Source organism: Mauremys mutica, chromosome 2, assembly GCF_020497125.1.
Source record: "Mauremys mutica isolate MM-2020 ecotype Southern chromosome 2, ASM2049712v1, whole genome shotgun sequence".
NCBI classification, from domain to species: domain Eukaryota; kingdom Metazoa; phylum Chordata; order Testudines; family Geoemydidae; genus Mauremys; species Mauremys mutica.
In genome coordinates this window covers 132798394-132826108 of record NC_059073.1, presented here as the reverse complement: position 1 = coordinate 132826108, position 27715 = coordinate 132798394, and the positions used below count along the sequence as shown (strand labels likewise).

General features: G+C 46.2%; 2 protein-coding genes across 9 annotated transcripts; one reads left to right on the top strand and one right to left on the bottom strand.

Moving 5' to 3' along the window:
- Window positions 1-233: 233 nt before the first annotated feature.
- Window positions 234-8912, bottom strand: LSM1 (LSM1 homolog, mRNA degradation associated). Its single transcript, XM_045003519.1, has 4 exons — window positions 8759-8912; window positions 7583-7651; window positions 2898-3013; window positions 234-791 (listed from the first exon to the last, which is right to left on the bottom strand). Exons 1-4 carry the CDS (start codon window positions 8802-8804, stop codon window positions 621-623), a joined length of 402 nt encoding a protein of 133 aa, XP_044859454.1. The 5' UTR covers window positions 8805-8912; the 3' UTR covers window positions 234-620.
- BAG4 (BAG cochaperone 4) lies at window positions 8120-26279 on the top strand. 8 transcript variants are annotated; one of them, XM_045003513.1, is made up of 5 exons: window positions 8120-8185; window positions 13070-13177; window positions 21679-21921; window positions 22469-22720; window positions 24284-26279. In XM_045003513.1, the coding sequence occupies exons 1-5, from the start codon at window positions 8135-8137 to the stop codon at window positions 24779-24781; spliced, it is 1152 nt and encodes a 383-aa protein (XP_044859448.1). In that variant the 5' UTR covers window positions 8120-8134; the 3' UTR covers window positions 24782-26279. The 8 variants fall into 8 exon arrangements, with proteins under 8 accessions (XP_044859448.1, XP_044859450.1, XP_044859449.1 ...); XM_045003515.1 differs by lacking the exon at window positions 8120-8185 and adding an exon at window positions 9325-9345; XM_045003514.1 differs by lacking the exon at window positions 8120-8185 and adding an exon at window positions 9325-9351.
- The last annotated feature ends 1436 nt before the right edge of the window (window positions 26280-27715 follow it).

The following is a 27715-nucleotide window of genomic DNA, read 5'->3' as shown; positions in this document are numbered from 1 at the left end:
CCAGCTTTCTGCTGATAACCAGGAAGTGCCCCACTCCCACCCCCTCCACTAAGCCAGAAGGAAACATGCTCCAATTTGCATTGGTTCCTCAGCCCTCCCTGGACTTTGACACGAGAAACCCTCTAGGTCAGAAGGGAGTGGTGGGGGCGTAAGATCCCGTTTGTGATCAGCACCATGTTCTGTTTGTTCCATATAGATATAGCCCAAGAAAAGCAGATTCCAGTACAGGTCACTATTGATTACATTGTCAGGATCCAGGTTTTATTTACATGTTGAGGAGCAGTTTCCCCAAAAATCACTTGAAGGGGGAAAAAAAAAGAAAAAGAAAAAAAAAGAAAAAGGTTTCTCTCCATGCACACACACTTTAAACTGCACCATCACATGTGGGTATGTTAAAGGCTAGTTAGACACCTTCATTCTTCATAAACAATGATTTTGTGAAAACAATAACATGATTTTAATAGTGTATCTGTGCCATGGAAAACATAAGCCCAAAATTAAAAAAACAAAAACAAAAAACAGCCTTTCAAACAGACCTACACACCCTCTAGCCAAGTGTGGTCTAAATGCAAAGCGCTCTGCTTGCTTGGACAGAGCAAATTGTCCAATGGGCAGAACACCTAATACTCATCTAGAGTGTCTGCCCGTGGGATTGAAAGACCCCGCTCCTTAAGTGCCTGCACTTTCAGCTTCTCCGATTCCTGCTTGGCTTGCTGTTCCACTCGCTGTTCCTCCAGGATCTCCTCGATCGACACCTGCTGCAAAGGCGTGTCACTCTCCTTCTCCAGGTCCTGCAAAAGAAGCACCATTCAGGGTTGCCAGGAGGGAGCTAGCAGTGAGATCTGTGGCTCTGCTTGCACTGACCACCGGTGACATTACAGAAAGTGCTTAACACAGCACTACCTGGACCACAAGCAGCACATTAACATATTCATGTGTCGAGAATTCATGTGTCCCCAGGCAGCTCCTGCGATGAGCAGCACTTCACAATGCAGATGCATGGGACAGGATACAAGTCCCAGGATTTCCAGCACTGCCCTAGAGCACGGGTCAGCAACCTTCGGCATGCGGCCCATCAGGGTAACGTGCTGGCGGGCCATGAGGTATTTGTTTACACTGACCATCCGCAGACACAGCCCGGAGCTGCGGGAAGCGGAAGCCTGCACGTCCATGCGGCCCCAGCTCCCTAGCTTACACAATCACCTCAGGTCAGAGAGGAGACGTGATCCCAAAGGGGATGGAGGGATTCAGTTTATGAGAAGCAGCAGCTCTCTACTTTCACTCAGTATGAACATTGTGCTGGAGGGCATGAACCCAGTGCACTCAATGTGGTACATCACTGAGGTTTTGTTTTAATTAGTCCTTAGCAGCTTCACAATTAATCTATTACGTTCTGCTCATAACAAAACCAGGAAAGGGTCATTGCTGAGGTCACAGCTTTCGGGATCTGCTCACACTCCAAGAATCTCACTGGGCTTGCTGGATGTCTCAAGTACTCACCCCTCTCCTCTTCTCAATTCAAGGCATTTGATGCAGGACCCACTGTGTGCCTAGTACTGGGGTTAACATTTCCCAAGGAGGGGGAAATGCTGCAGCTGACACTGTCTCCTTAGAACGGAGCACAGGAAAGGGGAAAACAATCAATCCATGCTCCACTTTTGCAGACTGCAAATTGTTGGAGCAACACTGTTCAAGGCTGCCACTGGCTGGGAAGGATCAGATGTATGATTTGTTGATGCTCTGAATAGTCAGGGCAGACCCAAACCAGAGAGGTTTTAGGGAAGACATGACTGTAATCAAAGTCATAAGGGTATGAACAGAAATCTTACACACTTGCACTTTAGGGATGCCTGGGCATATGCTATGGACTCTGAAGAGGGCTTTGTGCTCACGGACCCCAGAGGGCCTGCTAGATATTTCTGGATGGGACAAGCTATCATTGCCCATTGATAGGTTCATTGGCATGCTCTATCAGAGAAGCTGAGCCATGGCAGGATCTGTCTCCCAGGATACATCCGACTCCCCCCACGCCGAGGGCAGATGGGAGCCATCTCAACGTTTCATCCCAGCTCTGGGATGTTGATTCTTAAATGCCCAAATTTCACTTGAGAAAACCACAAAGTGTAAAGAGTACATATGAATTACAATGGAATTTGGGCACCTACTCCTTAAGTTTCCTTGAAGACCCCAACCTGAAATCACAGGCAATGCAGAGCTCTGAGGTGTTGCAAACACCCGTAAAGACAAGGATGCATGTGGGAAATTGCAAAAGGAAATCTGACCTGGAAAAAGGCAAGTTTGTTGGTTTTTCTGGGGGTAAGGGGGAGGGAGATGACAGCTGCTCTGCATAGCACTGACCATGCTGCACCTGGAATACTGCCTTCACGCTAAGACCACTACAGATTCCTCCGCACGCACTCAGTTACCCAAACATATCCTGTGCTGCAGGCTCACTTTACCCTTGGAGCTGGTGGGAAACGTCTCAAAGCTTCTGTGGGTGCCCACTTTCCCACATGGCTCTGATGAACTAACCTGCACCAAAATCTTTGCAGCTAGAGGAAGGCACCATGTTGCTCCTTACAGTACTGAAGGGACAAAAGCTCAGGACCCTCAATCGCAGGGTTGGCCCTTTTGCCTATGTAACAGCACATTCCATGAGCCAGGGTAAAGGGTTACATAATTCCCGCGGTGCTCGCTTCTCTGGCACCGTGTGACCATTTCACAGCACACATATATCATCACTGATACAGACAGGACCCGCACACTGCCAATTGTTGACGAGACCTGGCTCCAGCGTCAGGTTTGTTGGCAACGCTGCTCAGAGTAACTGAGACTACACTCCTGGGCAGCAAGGGAGTCCGCGCTCCAGCAAAGTGCCAGACGAGAGGCTTACTTACTATTTCCCCCAGCAGGACAACGTTCTCGCCTCGCACGACAAAGATGCCTCGAGGGATGTCGCCATATTTTTTGCCCACGTGAATGCGCTCCACCGTCTGGTGTAACACCAAGTTTGCTGCAGTTTTCAAGGGAGGAAGAAAACAGACTCCTTTGTGACTTTGAATGAGGCTACAGTGTCATGGTCCCAACCCAAAGCAGAGGGGCTGCAAATGCACTGCAAAGCCGCCCTAATGCTCATGCTTCAGTAGCATCCAGGATCTCTGAGCATTTCAGCAAAGGGCAGTTGAGTTTCATTCACCATTTCAGTGCACTTGCTCCTGGGGTGAAACCAATTTAGCACAATACTGCATCCATTTGCAGTACTGCATAGCACCTAGAGGCCCCACCTGAGATTGGAGCTTCATTGGGCTACATACTGTCCAGACAGAATGGGAGGCTGTCCCTGCCCTGAAAAGCTTACAGACTAAGTCTTATCTACAAGGGGATTTCTTCTTGATTAACTCCATAAAAGGACACACTATCAGAATTAGCTATTCAAACTCCAGAATAAGAGTGTCCACACAGAGTTAATCAGGAATAGTTAATCTGCTTTAAATTCACATCCTACTTTAATCTGAATTTACTTTCACGTGTGCATGAGACCTTGATAGACAAGACAAGAGCTGGGAGGAGAAACAGGCACAGGGAAGGGAAGCGTCAGTGCCAGAAACAGGAACAGAATGCAGGTCACCTGACATCCAGTCCCTTGGGTTAGGCACCAGACCCCACTGCAAGGGAACTGAAATAGGCCGCCAAGGCTCTGGGCTCAAGACCTACTCTTACAAGAAGCATCACGGCTCTTTAATGAGCACAAGTCTCATGTACCGAAGTCCCACCCAAGAGCACGGCACCACAAGCAGTACAGCACCACGCAGGGCACTAGTCACGAGGGAAGCTAGTCACTGGCTCCACTTCCTGAAACTATGACGTGTCTCGACTGGAGGTTTCCCATCCTAATCCTACTTTTCCTGAAATACTGAACTTCACACTCCACATTTTCAGCGTGAAATGTGACAGAAGTCAGTCAGAATCCAAAAGAGAAAAACGTTGCAAAGTCTCGATATTTTAATTGGTAGATCTATGGATTGCTGTGAAGTTGAAGACACTGGGGTTTGTACAAGCCGTAAGAAAACAAACACTATGCTCCATCTGCAGCAGCAATTAAATGTCACACGGTCCCTGGAGCTGTACTGACTCAATTGTTGATTCTGGGGCAAAGACCAAGATGTTTCATCTTAAGTGGCTATTTAAATTGCAGTTGTCCTAGACTCAATAAAATTGTTCAGTCAACATCCACAGAAAGAGAAAAGGTCAGCATTTGCCAATTAAAAGCAGGCCAAATATATATATAATCTCTCTCTCAGTAAGGGACGATATATTAGCCAACTTCTAAAAGAAGCTTTAACAAACCATAGAAAGTAAGAACATCTTGACATGTTCTTTTAACTTAACCATAGTTTATTAAAGGGTTGTTTTTTGTTTTTTTATTACCAACCAAATGCTGCATATATAAAACCCAGTATCTGGTAAGCTAAATCTTAAACTAGCTTATCTTGAAGAAAACCAGAACCACCATGCATATAAATTCAAGGGGAAAGATTATGCAGATAAGAATGTTTATAATGCCAGCTCTTAACCATGAGGAGTACACACACTTATTTAAAAACCATAACACAAACAAGGTTTAAATTCAGACTTCAAGTCACACCACTTTATACGCCTCAGTGCTTTTAAGCCTTGATTGTTTGGAATTGAGGAAATGTGCAATACTGTTCACAACAGGCACATGACAAGAATTCAGCACTACTATTCTAGATTATGCATCTATTACACCCAACAAGATCACACAGGAAACAAATGAAACAGGAAACTCAGATCCAAACTTGCTGTTTACAATTAAGTCACTGTGTCTTTAACTGAAGCGGAGATTTTCTGTTTCACTGCTTTTGCTCAGAGATCTTGCAGTAAAATGTTCTCCTGGTTGCTCTTTGAAATTACATTTTATCACAGCACCCTCTCAGCCTATGCATTCCTAATCCTTGGCTCCGCCCACCCTTTTGATTATGGATTGCTACGTATCATTAACAGCCATCACTGTATCTAAGCACCATTCGGGTGATCATGCTCCATTTACGTCAACAGAAGGATTCAGGCTCCGTACACGTAACCAAGCCTGGCACTGAATTCTATCCAAAATTTAGCACACACTCTCCACCGCTCCCTCGTTTCAGCCAAACACACAAGCAGGGTCGACTTGGCCAGTTGCCTTCCACATCCCATCTGTAGCAGCCCAGCTTGGAGAGCGACGCAGGGGTGGGAGCCAAGAGGTCCCGGCTCTGGCAGAGCCCTTGGGTGAGTCATGTCCCCTGTGTGTTTCAGTGAAGTGAGGATAAAGATCCTCCCCAGCTAACCTGCACACTGCTGTCATGTCTGCACAGTGCTTTGCCACTGCTGGGCAGACCTACAGACCTTGCATTGCACCCTCAAAGTAGTGAGACGGACTCATCTTGATCTCCATTGGCAGAAAACTCTGCAGCCTTCCACAGAGACTGCCCAGCCCCCTACCCCAAAGAGTTCCACCTTGGGAGCCACTCCAGCTGCAGCACACCTGTCAATTCTCTCTGCCAGGGCTGGACGTGGGGGACCGCATGGACCTAGCTCGTTCAGGGCTTTAAAGATCAGGCGCAACACCCCAAAAAGCTCTTGACTCACAAGCCTGGCAAAGCAGGAATGGGCACGGTGCAAGATGTCATCTCAGCAGTGTGCATCTCCCCCCCTCTCCCCCAGCCACGGAGTCACCTCACGTCCCATGCTGTAGCACTCAGTCGGCTCTAAACTCATTCTAAACCAATGTTGCTAAAGGCCCTGTCCACAATGCAAAAATATCCAGGTGTGGGGAGGATTGAGGCAGAACCATTTTATACCATATCTTTTCCCTTGCCTCTGTGACTGAAGAGCCCGTTATAGTACTAGAGACCATATTTTAGCCTATGAATCTACCCAAGTTAAGAGATGGCTACAGCTTGTATTTTCCAGTCTATACACGGATTAAAATCTGCCACAGCCATGTCATACAGCTTTGTCTACACATGGGCAAGGTAGCATAGATCCTGTTATACCGCTCCTATTACTGGAAAGCTCAAGTACCACAGTAGTTACATTGCTTAAAGCACCAGGGTCCGAACCCTATTGCTTTGCAGTGTAGATGCAGCACCACTTGACATGGGTCCCAGGAGTCAGCTGGAAGTATCCCACAATTCCATGGGACAACTTCCTTAGTCCTCTATCCCAACAATCTGCAATCCACTCTATTGAAAAGGAAAGCCCCCACGTTTGGAAATGCTGGCGGCTCAGGACTCAGCGTTAACCCATTCTCTTCTGATCTCTGATCTGCAAGTATACTGTTAGAGAACCTCCAGGGCTTGCAACAGAGAGCGAATTGATCAAGCCTTTTGCAAAGCGAGCTCCTTGCTAGTACCATGCAGGGTGGGCAGTAAACTTTTCTCACAGTGCACCACGGTTCTAGGGCTGGAGCAGACACAGTTTGTGGGGAGGGGGGAGTGGGAAAGAGGGGCACTAGGGACTCTGGGGCATTGTTACTTTGATTCGTGTCTGCACGTGGATGCCAGAGCATGGGTTAGAAACATCTTAACATGAAGTTAAAATACAATGTAGACACAAACCCAGGGTTCCCTAACACAGGTCAGCTGACTTGAGTCCCACTAACCCTGGGCTTAAATTGCAGTGTAGACAGATCCAAAGAGTCCGCAGAACAGCTAAATTTCTGATATCAGCTGGATATACAGCCCAGACTCACAACCACTGTATCTTCTACATGTTTACACAATGCTGGAACCCATGGATTATTCCCAATCCTTATCAAGTTACTATCTTTATAAGTACTCTCACCCCTCCCCGCAATGTACACCAAGAGCCCCATCCAAGGCATTCCCTCTTTCCTGCCAACGGTATCATTGGGTAGATAATTTTCACCAGCATCATAAATATTTGTGCACCACTTGGCTGTTCTCGACTCTTAAAGCACTGTTTGGGAGGTGTCTGGCTCCCCCTAGCGGTGAACTAAGAAAGTCTTGAAACAATAAAACATTTTAACCGACAACTTGAAAGCAAGAAGCATTTTCAGAGTTATCAAATTCTGACGCAAGATGCATGTCTTTGCAATCGAGAAGGGGTGGCCACATGCCAAAATAGAGCTGGAAAATATCTGAGCACACAGGGAGAATTAAAAGTCAAACACACACAGTGAAATTTCCTCCCTTTTCCCTCTACAGCACTTAGAATAATAGCTGCTTTTAAGTCGGTCAGCAAGCGTCTCCATGGAAACCAATGCTGATTAAAAACAATGAGCATTCCTCACCTCCCTCCACACCTCATGGACTGGGTTTGGCAAATGTAACTTTTCCAAGAATGTTTCTATTTGTCACATGTCAAAGGCTTGTGACGCACATGCATCACACGTGGAATACTAGCTTTCAGCACTGTCTACTGGAGAATTTTAAACAGTGGATTTATAGTAAAGTAGACATTTAAGAAATATAATTAAAGATTTACGTAATGGGACAGAAAACCTGCTGCATGAGACAGAGAGGGCAGGGACTAAGAGTGAGGCCATGTGATCACATACCAAACTGATCGATGCTTCGTAAATATCCTATCAGTGTTCTACCATCTCGAAGGAGGACCAAATGTTTTTCTGGAAGAGATGTTAAATTAGCATTAGTGGTTATAGAAAATATCAAGCACTGGTTACAATCAATACAAAGGCCAAATTCAAAAGAGAGCAACTAAAATGCAGAACAAGAATGTTTTAATCAGCGCTAAATAGCATTAGTCATATTGCGGTAGTGCTTCAGAGCCTATCATGGACCTGTGCCCCTTCATGCTGCGTGCCGTATGGACAGATAACAAAAAGGGTTCTGCTCTGAAGACTTTACAATAGTTTTTATAGCCAGATTTTCTGAGATGCTGGGCATATGCAGCTGCCACTGAAACCAAGGGGAGCTGCCTGCAGGTGAGAGACTGCTGAAAAACCAGGCCAATTGTTTGTAAGTGCCACCCAGATCTGAAATGAAGATATCGAGACTCTCTGCAAAGTCACAGCACTAGAGATTTGGAAACACCAACACCAGGAGATGATTTAAAATGTACATCTACGAAGCACTCGGCACCCTGGAGGATGCTGAAACCCTTCACAAGCTACACACAGCACCACGGAAAGGCAGCCAAGGTGAGATGGAGCGTAGCAGCGGAGAGAGGGGGAAAATACAGGATTTCCCAAAAGAAAGGGAGCCTCAGGCTGCTCAGTTAGCGCTGAGATCATCATTATCAACTTGAACTGACAGGCGAGCCGGGCTAATGGGAGAACCCCGTTATAGTGAGAGCAGTGGGGGAAGAGGAGTCAACCCGAGAGAGAGACGGGGAAGCCCGTACCCCCAGCCCAGCCCAGCCCAGCCCGCTCTGGCTGAGTGCAGCGCTCCAGGGAGGAGCCGAGGGGTCTCCCTCCGTCTCAAGATCTTTTGCAACCTGGAGCCTTTCAAAAAAGGACGTGAAGCTACAGAGCCCGGGAGCTGCAGCGGGGCCCGCGGGGGGGGAGGGGGGACCGTAGCGGGGCCTGGCTAGTCCCGGCAGCGGGACCTGGCCAGGCCCGGTGGTGGGGCCGGGCCTGTAGTGGGGTCCCGGGCGGGTCAGGGGCTGCAGCGAGGCCTAGCCAGGCCCGGGCGGGGGCCGTAGCGGGGCCCGAGCGGAGAGGGGGGTCCGCGGCCCAGGGAGGCGGCCCCACCCCCGGCCGGGCGCCACTCACTGTCGATGTCCTGGATGAGGCTGGCGGTGCCCGGCATGTAGTTCATCCTGCGGCCCCAGCCCGGCGGGTCCCGACCCGCTCCCGCCACCCACCACACGCAGCGGAAGCGCCGCCATTTGCCCCCGGATGGACCCGCCCCGCCCCGCCCCGCCCCGCGGGGTCACCGGCCCCCGCCGCTCCCCACAGGGGCCGGAAGCTGCGTGAGGGGCCGGAGTGAGGGGGCGGGGCCACCCCCCCTTTACCCACAGCCCCGCTCAGCGCTCCCCGGGTAGGGCCCGGCGGGGGCGGGGGCTGTGCTTAGTTAATGCGGGGGACTCGGCGACGACATTGTGTGCCTGTCTCTTTAAGAAGCGGGTGTCTTGTGCACTGCCCCGGGTTTCCACTGATTGGCGATCGGGCGGTGACGGAAGGAAAGTTGACGCTGATTGGCTAAATATTTGGTTGCGTTGTTAGATGCGGAATGCTAGGGCTGGTTGGCTGATATGCACGGCATGGGCGGTACCATCTCAGTGATTGGCTAAGGCTGCAGAGGCTGTAGCTTTGAGATGGCACCTTCAGGGCTATTGGCTGAGGTGGTCACGATGCGGGTAAAGGTTGTATCCTCGGTGGGGATTGGCTGCAGCGGGCGGGCGGGCTTCGCGCAGGCGCGGTAGCGTGGCAGCGAGCCGGTAATGTCTGCCCTGCGGCGGCTGCTCTACGGGCCGGAGGCGGAGCGGGCTCGGCCGGAGCCGGAGCCGCCCCCGGGCCCCTGGGGCATGGAGCCCCGGGCGTGCCCGCAGCACCGCGGGGCTGGCCCGGGGCCGGCCTGGCCCGGGGGCAGCTACTGCCCCGGCGGGGGGAGCGGCTGGGACAGGCCCGGCCGGGGCGGCGGCCCCCAGGTGACTGGGACCCCCTGGGAGTGGAGCGGGATCTGTGGGGGCTGGTCCTGCCCCAGGGCCGGGGGGGGGCTGGAGCGAGACCTGTGGGGGCTGGTCCTGCCCCAGGGCCGGGGGGGGGCTGGAGCGAGATCTGTGGGGGCTGGTCCTGCCCCAGGGCCGGGTGGGGGGGCTGGAGCGAGACCTGTGGGGAGTGGTCCTGCCCGGTGGAGTGAGACCTGTGGGGGGTGGTCCTGCCCCAGGGCCGGGGGGGGCTGGAGCGAGACCTGTGGGGGGTGGTCCTGCCTGGTGGGGTGAGACCTGTGCGGGGTGGTCCTGCCCAGAGGCTGGAAGGGCCCCTAGGAGCTGGGAGGGGAGCGTGGCTGGGGGCATCCCCAGGCATGGTCCCGCCCTAGAGACCAGGGGTGTGGGTGGGTGTCCCTTATGAGCACTCTTGAAGGAAGCTGGGGAAGGATCCTGGGGTTCTGGGGTGCAGATGTCCCAGGTGTTGTGGTCTGTCACTAGCCTGGTGCAGAAGAGATGACTGCTCTGATATGCGGTTAAGCTAAATTGCTGCTGTGTTCCTGAATCCTTTGAACTACTCTAATTGATTACGCATTTCTCTTGCTGTTTCTCTGTACTCAAGCCGACTGCATCTACTCGCCCTTAAGGCCAGCTTGCCACAGTCACACTGGTGCACTAAGTTAGAGGCTTGAGCCTACAGCTACTGGAAAGCACCTCTGTGTAATGCCACCTCAAAGCCCAGAGAGGGAGGAATTCTGGTTTTGGCAGCTAGTCTGGAGCGGCAAGAAGCCTGGAAAGGCTTGTAATTACATTGTGTGAGGATTTGAAAATAGGTGACATCTTAATATGCCTTCAGGCCCTTATAGTGTATGTTAGAGTCACAAACAGCAGACTGTTCATACAGGCTCTTCCTTCCCTGATTTAGTTGGGGATTGGTCCTGCTTTGAGCAGGGAGTTGGACTAGATGATCTCCTGTGGTCCAACCCTGATATTCTATGATTCACAGCACTGCAACATATCTATGAATTCTCTTTGCATTTTTTTATTAGACATTGTCTAATCTTCTGCTAGTTCTAGTGCTATCACTTTTCACCCCTATTGGGCAATGGGTACGCATGAATGCAAATCATGTGCTCTTTCTTAAGTCTGCACTCATCCCCTCCCCTCGCTAACCTCCTCCCCTAAACAACCCATTTTTCATGCAGTTCAAGGCAAAGAGGTAACAGACTGTGGATGTATTTTAATTTGGTCCTTTTAGCAGGTGGGTCACCAGGCTAAAGAGAGTCTCTCTCCTAAGGTATGTGGGTCTAGACATCACTGTGATGGTAGCCAAGTACGTTTCATCTCAGAATCTTTCAGGCAGGCAAAGGGGTGATGAAGTATGGCTGGTGCATTGGAACTATCCCGGGTAGTGGGATCCGGTAACTCACTCTTTATGTGACTTTGGACAGGAAGAACCGTAAAAGGGAAAGAGACATCAGAAAAACAGAATGAGAGCCGAATTTTCCTATCCTAAGCAACATGGAACCAGTGGATCAAATGGTGGTTTCTAGAGTTAACACTGCTTGTTGGACTACAAAGGTTAATTCATCTACTTTAGAGTCTAGAACACACAGGGTTTTATTCATGGTCAAAAGTGAAATTACCCAGAGCATCCAACTTCTGTAAATTGCATGCTGCCAGCACCCTGCCCTGGTCTGAGAGTTGGGGATCACAAGCTTGGGAGCTTGTCCTCCTGTAAGGTGTGAGAGGTATGCTGAGAGCAGAGCTTGCTTGAAGACATGTTAAAACATGCTTTTAGAAGGGGGTTGTCTCTTTCAATTCCTTTCTCTCTACAGAACCCCACAATATGAGCTCAGAGGAACAAAGCAGGTTGGCAATCTCATTGCATCCTGTACAATTAGAGGAGTAACTTCTTCCCAGGGGAACTGTCAAGCTCATTTGTTTAGTAAGGCAATTTAAGATCCCCTGATGGAAGGTGCTAGAGAAGGACTGCGGATTACAGTTCAGTGCTGAAAAGGGTGTCAGATAAGAACAATTTCCTAGCTTTATTGTCACAGTAAGATGTGAACAGTCTGATTCACCCTAAGTACAACCAGGTTCCTGGAAATGAAGATTGCAGCAGTGGCTGTGTTGCTGTGTACAGCTCAGAGCAAGGCTTGTCAGTGTTCCACATCAATTCCTGATGTCAGGCTGATCCTGGCTGCCAGCAGCCAGCTCTCACAATGAAAGGCACCCCTTAAGCTTGAATATAGCAAAGGCAAGGACGGCAGGGGAGAGGAGTATAAAAGTGTTGTTTGCAGCAGTACCTAGCATGAATGTCAGTGAGCACATTCCAAGAGGAGCACATTCATGCTGAGGAGTTAACTGCATCGCTGATAGCAAATGGGCAGCATGAGTTCTTGTGGCTGTTTGTGGCCACTGTATCTTTAATGAGCTTGGGCTGCTGTTCTTTGTTATACACTGGAATGAACTTTTCCCCATTCTTTCCCGAATGGGGAGACTTCTATTCATTACTGTGACCGATATGGCAATTTCCTGGGCAAACCTCACTTAAATGAAATTTAAGTATCTTAGGAGTTGATTGTATAAAAAATGCTAATATTTATGTACAGTATTATTGTGGGATTATATGCAGCTTCTTTCATGGGGGGACAGGATTAATGTAAACCCTGGGAAGTGCTATGAGCTTCAGAGGACTCTTTGGAACAGTGTGCTAGACAAACCAAATTAAGTGGGCTTGCTAGGAAATACTTGGGAGGAGGGGAAGGTGCCTTCTCACCCAATTTTTAGAAGCTGTGCTCTGAGGAGAAGTGCATTGTCTGCTGATCGCCTGTTATATGAGGACAAGCTCAGAATCTCAAACTGGATACAAGACTAACTCTCAGATTTGCAGGCGGGGGAAAGGGGGTGCGCTTGTTCTGAGCAAAAGCTGTTATGAACTTGTGGCCACAGAAAAACTCCTGTGTTGGGGTTGGAAGGACTGTTCATCCGCCAGAAGCCTTGTTGGAGTTAGGGGAGCGTCTCTGGTAAGCTTATTAGCATGCGTGTAGGTTCTTTTATTGTTTTTATATCTTTTCTCTGTAATGATTTTTACTTTAAGAATAAAATCTGCTTGCTTAGAGCTGTGTGGTAACTTCATTTTGGGCAATTACACTGTTTGTAGCCTCTGAGGAGAAAAGTAAAGCAGGCCTGCTTAGGCAGTCCGACTTTGCTGAGGAAATCACAGTGTAGGCAGGGATCTGTGCAGCCTGGAAGTACTCCAGTAAGGGGGGAGAGACGTGTGTCGCTGCTCAAGAGAGGTGATGGCTGGGGAGCCAGATGTCTGAGAGTAGGCGCCCTTGTTGGATCATGGAGGAGGAATAAAGATGCAGTTGCCTTTGGACTGTGACCATTGCTATCCAAAAATGAGTTGTTTTATTTTCCTTCTTAGGAGCAGCCTCCTTATCCTGGATATGGTTCCAACTACTGGAACTCTGCGGTGCAGCCTAGAGCCCCCTACCCAAGTCCGTACCCCACTGGACCTGAGTTACAAAGCCAGGTATAGTAGAAGGGCAACTCTTCTCCTCTTGTTTCTTTTGAAACTGAAAAGTTTGTTTTGTTGGGGTGAGGTTCAAGCCAATACCCCAATACTAAAGGGCTGGTTTCCCTTGAAAAGAAAGGACCCAAGAGTCCCACATAGGCAATATTCCTAAACACTTGGTTCCTTTGCCCTTTTCTCCTGACTGCATTAGCCTGAGGAAATCCCACACACTGATGCGAAAATATTAAATTGGGTTTAAACTGGAAATCGAAACTTTAAACTACTTTAGCATCCATGCCTGAAACTCTTTAGCTAATTGTTGAAGCTCAGTGATGGTGTGGCTGATCTGGTTAGGTCCTGTGATGGTGTTGCTGGTGTAGATATGTGGGCAGAGTTGGCATCGAGGTTTGTGGCATGGATTGGTTCCTGAGTTAGAGTTACTATGGTGCGGTGTGCAGTTACTGGTGAGAATATGCTTCAGGTTGGCAGGTTGTCTGTGGGCGAGGACTGGCCTGCCACCCAAGGCCTGTGAAAGTGTGGGATCATTGTCCAGGATGGGTTGTAGATCCCTGATGATGCATGCGTTGGAGGGGTTTTAGCTGGGGACTGTATGTGATGGCCAGTGGAGTCCTGTTGGTTTCTTTCTTGGGTTTGTCTTGCAGTAGGAGGCTTCTGGGTACACGTCTGGCTCTGTTGATCTGTTTCCTTATTTCCTCGTGCGGGTACTGTAGTTTTGAGAATGCTTGGTGGAGATTTTCTAGGTGTTGGTCTCTGTCTGCGGGGTTAGAGCAGATACGGTTCTACCTCAGTGCTTGGCTGTAGACAATGGATCTTGTGGTGTGTCCGGGATGGAAGCTGGAGGCATGAAGGTAGGCATAGCGGTCGGTAGGTTTTCGGTATAGGGTGATGTTAATGTGACCATCACTTATTAGCACCGTGGTGTCTAGGAAGTGGACCTCCCGTGTAGATTGGTCCAGGCTGAGGTTGATGGAGGGGTGGAAGCTGTTGAAATCGTGGTGGAATTTTTCCAGAGTCTCCTTCCCATGGGTCCAGATGAGGAAGATGTCATCAATGTAGCGTAGGTAGAGAAGGGGTGTGAGTGGACGGGAGCTGAGGAAGCGTTGTTCCAGGTCGGCCATAAAAATATTGGCATATTGTGGGGCCATGCGGGTACCCATAGCGGTGCCACTGATCTGGAGATATCCATTGTCATCAAATTTGAAATAGTTGTGTGTGAGGATAAAGGCACAGAGCTCAGCAACCAGTTGTGCTGTGGCATCATCAGGGATACTGTTCCTGACAGCTTGTATTCCATCAGTGTGTGGGATGTTTGTGTAGAGAGCCTCTACATCCATGGTGGCTAGGATGGTGTTTCCACACCATCACCGGTTCATTCACCTGCACATCCACCAATGTAATATATGCCATCATATGCCAGCAATGCCCCTCTGCTATGTACATCGGCCAAACTGGACAGTCTCTAAGGAAAAGGATAAATAGACACAAATCAGATATTAGGAATGGCAATATACAAAAACCTGTAGGAGAACACTTCAACCTCCCTGGCCACACAATAGCAGATCTTAAGGTGGCCATACTCCAGCAAAAAAACTTTAGGACCAGACTTCTAAGAGAAACTGCTGAGCTTCAGTTCATTTGCAAATTTGACACCATCAGTTTAGGATTAAACAAAGACTGTGAATGGCTTGCCAACTACAGAACCAGTTTCTCCTCCCTTGGTTTTCACACCTCAACTGCTAGAACAGGGCCTCATCCTCCCTGATTGATCTAACCTCGTTATCTTTAGCTTGCTTCTTGCTTGCTTATATTTACCTGCCCCTGGAAATTTCCACTCTTGCATCCCACGAAGTGGGCATTCATCCACGAAAGCTCATGCTGCAAAACGTTTGTTAGTCTATAAGGTGCCTCAGGATTTTTTGGAAATAGTATAAATGCAATGGCAAGTGTGGGTGTGTAGTGCCTTGCACAACGGGCCCTGTATTGCTTAATGCACTACAAATAAAACATATTTCTAATGAGAAATATTGGAATAATAACACTTATTAACACTATTAAAAGATGGCAAACATTTTTGCAGAAAATTTGTCATTTTAATTCCCAGCTTTTGAAAAGGAGCAACTTCATTTATTCAACATTTTACACACAAAAATGGATAGCAATTTCCTCCCCGCCTTCCTTATTCATTGGCAAAATGATGGAAAAAGGTGGGGATAGGAAAAACAAAATGAAAAGTAGTTAAATTTTTCTTCCAGCTAAGAGAATTTTTTGCAAAAAATTCCCTCTTCAAATAGGCCATTTTTTAAAATTGGGATAAATTGTTTGAAAAATGTCAGCCAGCTGTAGTCATTATAAATGACAGGACTTGCATCAGGCATGAGATTATGGAAAGTGTTTAGCAAAGCTCACGATTGGGAATGCACATGTGATGTGCATGTAGGGAAAGAGTCTGGTCCCAGCTGCTAGTTGCATTACAGCCAGCGCAATCTAGGAACTCAATACATTCTCCAATGGAGGGGAAGAGGATGGGAATTTAGTGCTTGAGAACGACTCCTCTGACTTTCCTCCTTTTTAAAGAGATTAACAAAATAAAAGGCCCCAGCTGTGTAGGTAGAGAAATGCCTGCCCAGCAAATTTACCAACAGAGACACTGATAATCTGTAAGAATGGCTGATGCTTTAAATAATTAAAAAGAATCGTCTAATCCTCGGTAGAGGGCAAGCACTATTCATTGTACTCCTGCTTGCCTGTAGAAGAAAAGGAACTGAAGAGCACAGTACTTTTTCTCTGCTCTCGGGTCCCATGACTCACTCTTCTTGGGCTGTTAGTATTATTTATTATTGGTATTATAGTAGTGCCAAGGAGCCTGAGTCAGAGACCAGGAACTCATTGTGTTCTAGCCACATCAGTAAATATTAATTCACCAGATCACATGCTTTAAGATATTTAGTATCTAAATTGCTTGGATGTTTCCAAACAAAATTTTGCTAATGCATAGTTAAGGTTGTTAATTTATTCTCCTGTCCAAAATTATCTTAATTTATTCAAATATTTCTCTTGAGAATGTAACCATTATAAAGTCAGCAACTTCTTAAAGTTCTATTGCTGTGACCGCTTGTGGCCCTCTCTTCCTCTAAAGACGAAATATACTGCGAAGATGAGACAAAACTAACACATGCTCTTTTCAGTGTAGCAGATTTAGGCACAGAGAGGGGTTAGGTTATAAACACTGCTTTTCCACAGAGAGCAACTTTAGCCTCCCACATCTCAGTCCTACACCAGACTCTTCTACCAGCATACCTGGTCAGAACAAAACTGACCGTCTCCAACTGTCATGTGGATGTCGCTGCATTCCATTCCCTCTGTCATTGCTTCCTATGCTCCGTTGCTAAGAGCCTTGGTGTGTCACTGACCACCATTATTACATATGCATGTTGCATCTGACCAAGATGTATGTATTAAGACCAGGGAGAGATTTCAAGGCTGCTGGGAGCCTTCATGATTTTAAAGGCCCCTGTGACCACTAACTGTGGGCACTCCAAAAACAGCTACAAGTTGCCAAAGCTCCAATTTGGGTCAGAGAAACCTGAAGCTAAGAGAGCCCATTTTGAGGGCTGAAAGAAACTTGCATATAACAGCTGAAGGCAGAGTGTACCATCCCCTTTCTCTGGGCAAGAGAAAATACACAATTACTATAGGAAAAATGCCAGATTGAGGGGGAAGGTGCCCCCCAAAACAGCTAGCTGAGAGAGATGTGTACTTGAGGATGCAGGGCTGAAGAGCAAAGGCAAGTTGGAAGGTGCTGCAGCACAGCACCTGCTGCATTTGGAAGAGGTAAAGCAGGGAGACTGTCCATGACAGGGGGAAGTAGTGATGATGGAATAAGATCATCCACTGGAGAGGGACATGGCCACAGCTCCGCAGCCAGAAGAAGAGGTGGTGGTGATGGAAGGAGAAGACTCGCTGAAAGGTTTTGAATCCTCTCCACTGCATTTAGATAGGCATGTTGGAGGAGACAGTCTGATCCAGGGTGTTGCAGCTGCTTGCCCACACTCAAAACAGGATACAGGCTCTCAGGAAAGAGATGATCTGGTGAAGTGGCTCCTCCTCCAGCTTCTGGAAGGGGAGAGGAGGCGCAAGGAGGCAGAGAAAAGGTGTGAGGAGGCAGAAACAAAATTTCAGCAATTTCTCCTGGAGTTGGAAAAGAGAGCTAACAAGTTGGCTCTGAGCTCCCAGGTCAGACCTGGAGAAGCACTCCCCCCTCACGTAACTTCTCCAGACCACACAGAGTCATCGTGCTCATTCTGGATACACATTCAGAGGGTTTATCGGTGGCTGCAAGACCAGTGGCCCCTATGTATGAGTCTGTGTCTCCCAAGGCAAGTTCAAGAGACTCATTGCAGTGATGTAAGTGAGGCTGAGGACTATGCAGAAATGTGTCGGTACAGGTTTAGGGAGTTCAGATTCCAGGAGGCAGAGGGACCCCAGGAGGCTTACACTCAATTATCTGAGCTGTGCCACAAATGGATCCAGCCCAAAAGCAAGAGTGCAGCACTGATTGCTGACATGCTAATCATAGAGCAGTTCCTGGAGATCCTCCGGTTAGGAGGAACAGGCCAGACACTGGGAGTAAGGCTGTGTCCTTGGCAGAGTACTTCCTGGCCATAAAGGAGCATGCTCAGTGCTCAACACTGGTAAGGCCTCCAGAATGTCCTGTGAGGGAGAAATGTAGGGCTGGAAAAGCAGGGAGTGGGATTATGACTTCAACGACCACAAATGCACTTCCTGAAGAGAAACTGGGCAGCTTGCACACATGGTCACATAGCTTACCGCGGCCCTGAGCATGTGCTGCACTGTAGATGGAGGGATGGGGATTGGCTTAGATGCTCTCATCCCTGTGACACATGAGGCAACCCAGGGTTGCCACATTTCTTGCTCCATTGTAGTCTGTTCTATGAGAGCAACATCTATGTCAATAGTTTTCTTCTATGTCATCTGCTGTCCTCTTTTCCATCTTCCATCAAGTGGTGTTCAGTCAAGGGCTTATCTAGGAATATGTTTTTTTTCTAGGGTTGTCAGTCACAGTTAACTCACACGATTAACTCAAAAAAATTAATCTTGATTAAAAAGATTAATCGCAGTTTTAATCGCACTGTTAAACAATAGAATACCAATTGAAATTTATTAAATATTTTGGATGTTTTTCTACATTTTCGTATATATTGTATTCTGTGTTGTAATTGAAATCAAAGTGTATATTTTTGATTACAAATATTTGCACTGTAAAAATTTAATTCACCTCATACTAATACTATAGTGCAATCTCTTTATCGTGAAAGTGCAACTTACAAATGTAGATTTTTTTGTTACATAATTGCACTCAAAAATAAAACAATGGTAAAACTTCAGAGCCTACAAGTCTACTCAGTCCTACTTCTCGTTCAGCCAATCGCTAAAACAAACACATTTGTTTACATTTACAGGAGATAATGCTGCCCTCTTCTTCTTTACAATCTCACCAGAAAGTGAGAACAGGCATTTGCATTGCACTTTTGCAGCCAGCATTGCAAGGTATTTACGTGCCAGATATGCTAAACATTTGTATGACCTTTCATGCTTTGGCCACCATTCCAGAGGACATGCTTTCATGCTGATGTGCGTTAAAAAAATAATGCATTAATTAAATTTGTGACTGAACTCCTTGGGAGAGAATTGTATGTCACCTGCTCTGTTTTACCCACCTTCTGCCATATATTTCATGTTATAGCGGTCTCGGATGATGACCCAGCACATGTTGTTCATTTTAAGAACACTTTTACTGCAGATTTGACCAAACGCAAAGAAGGTACCACTGTGAGATTTCTAAAGATAGTTACGTCACTTAACCCAAGGTATAAGAATCGGAAGCGCCTTCCAAAATCTGAGAGGGGTGAGGTGTGGAGCATGCTTTCAGAAGTCTTAAAAGAGCAGCACTCCGATATAGAAACTACAGAACCTGAACCACCAAAAAAGAGAATCAACCTTCTGCTGGTGGCATCTGACTCAGATGATGAAAATAACATGCGTTGGTCCGCACTGCTCGGATTGTTATCAAGCAGAACCCGTTATCAGCATGGATGTATGGCCCCTGGAATGGTGGTTGAAGCATGAAGGGACATGTGAATCTTTAGCGCATCTGGCATGTAAATATCTTGAAACGCTGCCTACAACAGTGCCATGAGAACACCTGTTCTCACTTTCAGGTTACATTGTAAACAAGAAACAGGCAGCATTATCTCAAACTTGTTTGAGCGATCGGCTGAACAAGAAGTAGGACTGAATGGACTTGCAGGCTCTAAAATTTTATATTTTATTTTTGAATGCAGTTTTTTTTGGTACATAATTCTACATTTGTAAGCTCAACTTTCATGATAAAGAGATTGCACTACAGTACTTGTATTAGGTGAATTGATAAATACTATTATTTTTGTTTTTTACAGTGCAAACACTTGTAATCAAAAATAAATATAAAGTGAGCACTGTACACTTTGAATTCTGTGTTGTAATTGAAATCAATATATTTGAAAATGTAGAAAACATCCAAAAATATTTAAATAAGTGGTATTCTATTGTTTAATCGTGCGATTAATCGCGATTAATTTTTTCCATTGCTTGACAGCCTGTGTCTTTTCACATCTGTACAACATACCCAAACACCTTCAGCCTTATTTCTCAAATCATTGTCCCTACTGTCCGTTGGCCAGTCCTTTGTAACACATCAGCATTACTTACTTTATCCCACCAGTGGACACGAAGTACTCTCTGTAAGCATCTCTTATGTAATGCATTAAAGTGCCTGTTGCCAAGTTTCTGAAGAATATAACCTTGTGAGTATCACAATAACATTGTATAACTTTATCTTGGTTCTTATGTGAATCTCCTTACTTTTCCAAATCCAATATCAGTGTCAAATATGGGGAGTCAGTAATCATGGTGCTTCTGGGATTGACATGACAATACAGCATGACAAACAAGTGTGCTTCTGAGATAGACAATCAGTGCTGATGGCCAGTTCAACCAGGAAGTGGAAGCAAAAATTGGAAAGCCGTGTGGAGCTTTTTTGAAACTGATAAATATGTGGAGAGGTGGTGGTTGTTCAGGGAATCAGGATGTGGGGTAGTAGTTGGAAATCCTTCAATGACTGTAAGTGTTGTATAAAGGCAGGGATCATGAGAACTAGAGAGGGGGTTGCGGAGGGAAGAGGGCTGTTGGTGCTAAGGGGTATTCTGTCACCAGGGTCTGTTGAAATGGAAAGGAATTGACCTCTTTGGTTGTCAGGGTGATAGAAATCAACCTTTTCCAGGGATTCTAGGGCCATGGAGTACCAGAAACAGTTATGTGGATAAGCTTGTAGAGGGCTAATCAGTATACTGGGGCACAAGCTAGGGACCAGAAGTAGTGTGCTGAGCAGCACCCGACAGTTAAATAGTGTTGACCTGCCTTACAGGGATGGTGGAGAGGCTTAATATTTGTAAAGCATTCTTGTCAGCCTCTCATTGGAGTCTCTGTAATTTTTGATAATAAGACATGCTAAGAGGAAGACAATTAAATTTCTACCCTAGATTTTTTTTTTTCCCCAACCCACTAATTTTCAAATGCAAACCCCTTCTCCTACTTTAATGGTAAAACTTTAATCACTCAAGTGAGGAAAGAATTATGGTTCCCACAGCAACAATATTAATATTCCATACTGGTTTGTGCACAGTTGCTATGGAAACCATAACTCTGAATTTCCTGATTTGAGACGAAAATTCCTATTTTACAGTTGCCTAAAACCTATTCCACTCTTCGCCTACACAGCTCTGTTGCCGCTCCTATTCGAGACCTTAGAGCCTTTGGCCACTCATAGAATCACAGAAATGGAGGGCTGGAAGGGCCCTCAGGAAGTTGTCTAATGATCTATCCCCCCAGCCTCCTGTCTTTCTGGGGCAGGATTTAAGTATACCTAGACAGGGGGTTGGGAGTTTAAGGACAGGTTAGACAATGATGGGGATTCCACAACCTCCCTTTCAACCTATTCTAGTACGTAATACTTGGTTAGAAATGTTTTCCTAATATCCAACCTACATCTCCCTTGCTGCTAATTAAGCCGATTACTTCTTGTCCTTCCCTTGATGGACATGGAAAACAATTGCGTGTTGTCCTCTTCGTAATGGCCTTTCACATATCTGAAGAGAGCATATCCTCCCTCAGCCTGCTCAAAATGAAATACGCCCAATTGTTTCAACCTTTCCTTGTCCTTTCCTTTATTCCCCGTCTTGTATTTCTGCATTTCATTTTTTCCTTTCTAGGTGCAGTCCTTTGCACTTCTCTACATTGAATTTTATCTTACTTAGTTCAGACCAGTTTTCAAAGTGATCTTGACAAATTGGCATTCTAATCCTGTCCTCCAAAGTGCTCGCAGCCCCTCTCACATTCAATCCGTGTCCATCTCTCAAATATGTTCTCTGCTTGTTTTTCAGGGACTGGAGTCTCCCTACACAAATGGAGCCTATGGCGCCCCTGGGGCTGCTCCACACTATGCTAATCTGCCACAGTCAAACACCTACTATTCTTCTGGGCACCCTCGGGCCTCCTACCCAGCAGAGTCTCCGAGCATGTACCGACCGCCATCGCCAGCCTCGCTTTGGCATTATCCCCCACCAGACTGCCCCCCGGAAGGTCCCTCTCTCAGGAGGCAGGCCCCAGGATACTCCCCACCACTGGTAAGGAAGCTAGTACAAGAAATACCTGCTTCCTTTGGGAATATGCTTGGAGGTGGTGTGAGTACAACCCAGCTCAGTATTGGATATAGCCCTTCTGGAGCAAAGGTTGGCATATGCTTGCCTAAGGGCAGCCTGCCCCTCCAGCTACCAGCCATTCAGGTCTGAGCCCTAGAAGTGCACTACTTAGCTGCTGCTCCTGGCTCCAGCACGGGAAATGTTTATCCCAAGGCTCATCTCATGCCCCAGGTCTCTCATCTCTTGCAACACAGCCTAGTATTTTGACTGACACTGTGCTGACTTAGACTGCAGCTAAACTACATAAATGGCCAAGAGAGCCAACCATGCCCACTCTTATAAAGATGTGTAACCACTCCCTTGGCCTAGGACTCAGAATTAATAGGCTGACATGTCAGAGCAAAGGTAGCTGGTCTTTGTGGCTCTTAACAAGGAGTGTTTAGTAGGAGTGGAGAAGCACGTCAACATGTATTTTCAATGGCTGAGTGAACATGACTTTGAAGGTACTACCTTCATTTCCCTCTTCCTGCAGACCCCAGGTATGCCTGTCCCGCACTATCCATATGGAGGGGATACCAACCCTGGCATTCCACAGCAAGGGCCACCACCACAACCAAGACCCCAGGATGAATCGTGGGCTTCCTCTGGCATCTATGGAATGCAGCCACGTTACGCCTGGCCTGCTGCTTCGACACCCCAAGGAAGTTCATTTATTTCAGAATCATCTCCATCCTGGTCTGGCAATGGAGCTCCTTCTCCTCATCCTCCAGCTCATGATACAAAGGTAAAGATTTAATGCTTTCAAGATTCTTTGACACTTACTGGTACCTATCTTAACTCAGCCATGTGGGCCACTGCACAGCAGTGCAAAAACCCCGTCCCCAGAAGCGAAGCCTGCTGCTTTTACAGTGCTTCTAGCTCCTGCTGGTGCAGGGAAGAAGAGATCTTGCTTGGAAATCCAATACTGTTTGGTATTTACGTACTGCTTTTACAACCTCAGAATGCTGTACAATGCTAAATAATTGTAGAGTGAGTCCGTCAGTCAGGATGAGCTCTCTGACTGCCGGTCTGTGATCACACCACTAGATTACACTGCCTCCCTGAAAAACATGTATTTTTCATCTCTTTGAAGTGCTTCCACCTTTTCACCCTCTGTTAAAGTAATGGGTTCATACTACATAGAAACAAACTAATAAAAACTAGGAATTCTCATAATCATCTTTTAGATCCATTAACTTAAATATCCATAAAGAATATTCAGAGTTATACTTAATGCAAAAAACTAAAAGGAGGTATTGGAGGGGGGATATCAGATCTCATGCTCCAGGTCTTAAAACAGTCTCTCATTAGCAGGGATTAGGATGAGACCTTTATGGGGGGCAGATTATCCCATATCTGCCTGCTGCAGGATTTCTTGCATCTTCCTCTGAAGCATCTGGTACTGGTCACTGAGAGCCAGGAGACTGGGCTAGAAGGACCTGTCCTGATCCACACGCAATTGCTGTGTTCCTGTCCAAGTGAACTCCTGGGCACAGGAATCCTTTACTAGAGACTTCGCTAAAAAATAATGTTGTGAGAATAACAGATTCTGTTCCTTCCTAGTCTCACCATTCTCCTCTTTACAGTTAGAGGCCCTGGCCACACCAGGATCAGCTCTCTGGAAGGTACAACTATGTTGACAAAGTACTTGCTAGCAAGGTTCTAATGTGGATTTTTTTGAATAGCATGGCCATGAATTTGTCATCTGAGAATAGTTATAAAATTGTGTAATACGCTCCCTGGAAACAGAGTATCTCTCATGATCCTTTGAAATACATCCACACTTATCAGAGGAATTGTGCTAGAATCCTGCTAGCAAATATCATTGTTAAACATAGCTGTAGCAGCATAATCCTAACCCGACTATGGGCTATTTCACAGCTGTCGCATTGTCATTCTGCAGACAGAGTTTTGTGAACCAGATGTGGTTCCTCTAACTAGTTTGTTCTTAAATAGGTCAAAGACTTGAGCACTAGCTGTCTTTGAGCATTCCTTTTTGGGCTTGTTTATGGGCAGCAATGCTTATGTAAGAAAGGTATGTGAGTTTCATGTTATTAGGTCACTGTATATTATGACATCATGATGGATGACAGTCTCAAAGTGCAGGCCTCATCCTTAGTAACTTCCATTGCCTGAACCCTTTTTGCACTGCCATCCTGGGCATGCACATCTTCCAAATGAGCAGGGAGGCAGACTGGCCCTGCTGCTCAGAGATCTGCTTGCATTCCCTCTTTGATGCAGGATGTGGGATAAGAAAACTGGTGTTGAAGGAAACAAATTTTGAAACCTCTGCTTGTTTCTGATTTAGGATGCTACTTATGACAAACCAGACCAAGGAGCAAACCACAACAACTACTTTCCAGAAGTCAATCAGCAGCCCTCTGGGACTATGAATGATCATAAGTCAACTCAGTTCAACACCAAACCATCCCATTTCAATTCCAAAGTGCAGTACAGCGCACAGCCCCAAATGTATAATAATGTACCTAGGAAACCACCTTTGAACCAGGATGCAGGTTTTAAACCCAGCGACCAGCCTTTGTCAAACTCCCTGGGAATTCAGCCAGGGATTCAAAGAGTTATGCAAGTTATGGAGGAGGTTGAGCAGTTGGAGCAAGAGGTGGATGAATTTGTAGGAAAAAAGACAGACAAAGCATACCGGCTTCTGGAGGAAATGTTGACCAAGGAGCTGTTGGAACTGGATTCCATAGAGACTCATGGCCAGGACGATGTTCGACAGGCTAGGAAGGAGGCTGTTCATAGAATCCAGGCCATACTGGAAAAACTGGAAAAAAAGGGATTGTGAAAGACCGATGATAACAACTCAAGGCCTGCTATGGACATCCAAAAGCGCTCTGGTTAGGCTTAATTTTCAGCCTGCTTCTAACTACTGTTGACCATGAAAAGCAATAAAGTCTGACTATACTTTAATTTTTTTTTTTAAACCCAACAAATGATAACTTGGCTGTGGACGGATGAAAGAAGGATTGAAACATCAGTCCTGAATTTTCAGGTGGTTGTTCCAGGCCAACGAATGTACAGACAACTATGGAATTCTGACATTGCCAAACAAAGTGCTTTTGCCTCTGTGGGTGTCTACGTGCTTTTCATCAGCAGGAGAGGAAACCATTGTATGGAACAGACTTTTCTGTACTAGGCCAAATGTGTGTCTATAGATGCCACCTGCTGCCCCATGGCTTCTTAAACAGCTGGAATTTCTGTTAGTTACAATGCCTTTGTAACACACAGCAAGTAAAACAGGACTTCAGGCTCTTGGACTACTATTCTTGGGTATTATTTACAGCTTCATCACTCTAGTCATTGAGATTGATGTGTATTGTTCTGTGTCTTTTTGGTGCACGCTGTAGTACTGTCTTGAAATACTGGTGGAAGAGACCATATTAGCAACAAGTCAATATGGCAACTTCACACTGTTTTCTTCTATATAGTGAAGAGCTATTCAGTGATGTTTTATGTGGGGAAGCGGTAATAAGGAACACAATTGGGAGCTTTTGAATTTCGCCTCTTAAAAAGGCAGTGGTGCAAATGAGAGATGGCGGCATGATCCTAGCAAGTGAAACATTTGGAAATTATTTTTCATGGCAAATTGGGGTAAAAATCCACTTTTTAATTGTAATGTCCTTTCACATAATGCAGTTTTGTATTCCACTATAATCTGCATAACTGGTGGTTCTGTACAGTGCACTGTGGAGGGGAGAGGTAAAACATCTGCCTTTAACCGGGGGGCTACCACATCTGAAATTAAGTAGTCATTACTGTGTATGATAAGAGAAACTGGCAAGTTTTAAAAATAATTTTGTACTGATAAGAAGTTGGAAGTGACTTTCTTTAAAGTTTGTGTGAAACTATAAATGGAACCTGTTGTAACCAAAGCACCATACCTGGAATTCTGTCCTTGCAGCAGATCCTCATAAGACAAGGCAGCAAGTGACATGGAAATAGTGATATTCATGATGTTGAAAGGAGGTTGGTGCTACTTTTGAGATGGCTTGGAGCAGACCAGTTATGTGAACCCGTTAGCCTTTTGCTTCTGGAATAATGACCCCATTTTCCTGAAGCCATCCAGCCTGGCATTCTCTGTGCTGCTAGTCAGTGCAGTGGAAGATGTATGTCTGCAGATTCTACATTCTTAGTGCACCTGAATTCTGCTGGAATCAGCTCACCTCTCCAAGCGTTCGGATCCATCCTCATAATCATGCATGTGGTTGGCAGTCTAGAAAATGTACTCTGGGCTAATTCAGAAGAGCAGAGTAATCAGTCCGGGCCAATAAATGTTTTGGATTGGAGGACCGTGTTTAATAGCAATCAATGCCTCCTATCAGGCAGAGACCAACCAGGCCTAGCTAACGCTATTTGGGATATAAAGTTGAATCTGATTCCAAAGAGCAGAAGCTATGCTCTAGTTCGTCACTATATTTTAAGCAGCCTCCAGTTCTATGCTAATATGAGGCGGTGGGGGGGAAGGATCTGGTTACAAGGACTGAATGTCTGCAAGAAGTAATGGTACATCATTCATGAATTAAACAATGGTTGATGCTACCAGTGCTTCTGAGAATTAATGTTATCCTAGTGTAACACCAACAGACCCCAGTCGCTGGGCAGGATCGAATCTGGGACCTTTGAAGCTTAGTGCATGAGCTAAAAGCCAATTGGCTGTTAGCTAAGGCTGTAGAGCAGACTCATTTTATCTCTCTCCAAGTGGTCTTGGTGCCACTAGATAGGACAGAACATCACACCCAGAAGGTGCGTGGGTTACACTAGCACTTCCTCTAACCTGCATGCTTCATGGCAGAATATTTCTTTATATAATGCGTAAGAAGTTTGCCAAGGAACTACCATTGCTGTCACAGTTAGTTATTTTCCCTGGAGGAGCAGAGAGAGAGAAACACCTATTTGTTCTGGGAATTTGTGCTCCTTTCATTTAGTGCACAGTTTAAATACCCTGGTGCTAGGAATGTTAAATCCTTAGTGCAGTTGTTGTTGGGTCCTAGCTGCGTCTCTAGAATGTGCTTAAAATTTTCCCAGAAATTACTGCTTCAGGCTCACAAAAGAAATCTAAGATTTAGCAGAAACTTTGTTTTTGAAAGGGAACATGAGTATCGGTACAAAAGTTCCAGGTAGGAAAAGGCTGCTTTGCTAAGATGAAGTTAGCTAGACAAAAATTGTACCAGAAAAATATTCCATTTGCTGTAACCTTACAAAATTAACAGCACAGCTTAGCTCCTCTTCCTCAGATTCTCTGGTGACCTAGGGTAGCGCAGTCATTGTACAGGCTGAGGAACCTGCAGCCTCCTCACTAGAAGTAAAATGGTCAGAACAGGCTAGTGACTTATGTAAATTAATGTAACTTTGCCGAGCAACTTTTCACAGAAATGTAGGGATGGAAGGGACCTCGAGGTCATCAAGTCCAGCCCCTGCGCTGAGGCAGGACCAAGTAAACCTAGACTTGAGAGGTGTTTGCCTAACCTGTACTTAAAAATCTCCAGTGACGGGGATTCCACAGTGTCCCTCGGAAGCCTATTCCAGTATTTAACCTCTGATAACTACTCTTTAAGTATGGACTTTCAACCACTTATATACCTACCTTATGGTAATTTCACCTAGACCACATTGCCCTAATTTCATTATGAGAATGTCATGGGGGGAGACTGTGTCGAAAGCTTTACTAAAATCAAGGTATCACCTATATTGCTTATCCATTAGGCCAGTAAGCCTGTTA

Coding starts and splice junctions, on each gene's coding strand:
- BAG4 (XM_045003508.1), top strand. CDS start 17,084: ATGGCCACAGCTCCGCAGCCAGAAGAAGAGGTGGTGGTGATGGAAGGA. Junction 17,585..21,678: donor AAGAGACTCATTGCAGTGAT/GTAAGTGAGGCT, acceptor CTTGTTTTTCAG/GGACTGGAGTCTCCCTACAC. Junction 22,721..24,283: donor CTCCAGCTCATGATACAAAG/GTAAAGATTTAA, acceptor TTTCTGATTTAG/GATGCTACTTATGACAAACC.
- LSM1 (XM_045003519.1), bottom strand. CDS start 8,804: ATGAACTACATGCCGGGCACCGCCAGCCTCATCCAGGACATCGACA. Junction 7,652..8,758: donor CCTCATCCAGGACATCGACA/GTGAGTGGCGCC, acceptor CATCTCTTCCAG/AAAAACATTTGGTCCTCCTT. Junction 792..2,897: donor TTGTCCTGCTGGGGGAAATA/GTAAGTAAGCCT, acceptor CTTCTTTTGCAG/GACCTGGAGAAGGAGAGTGA.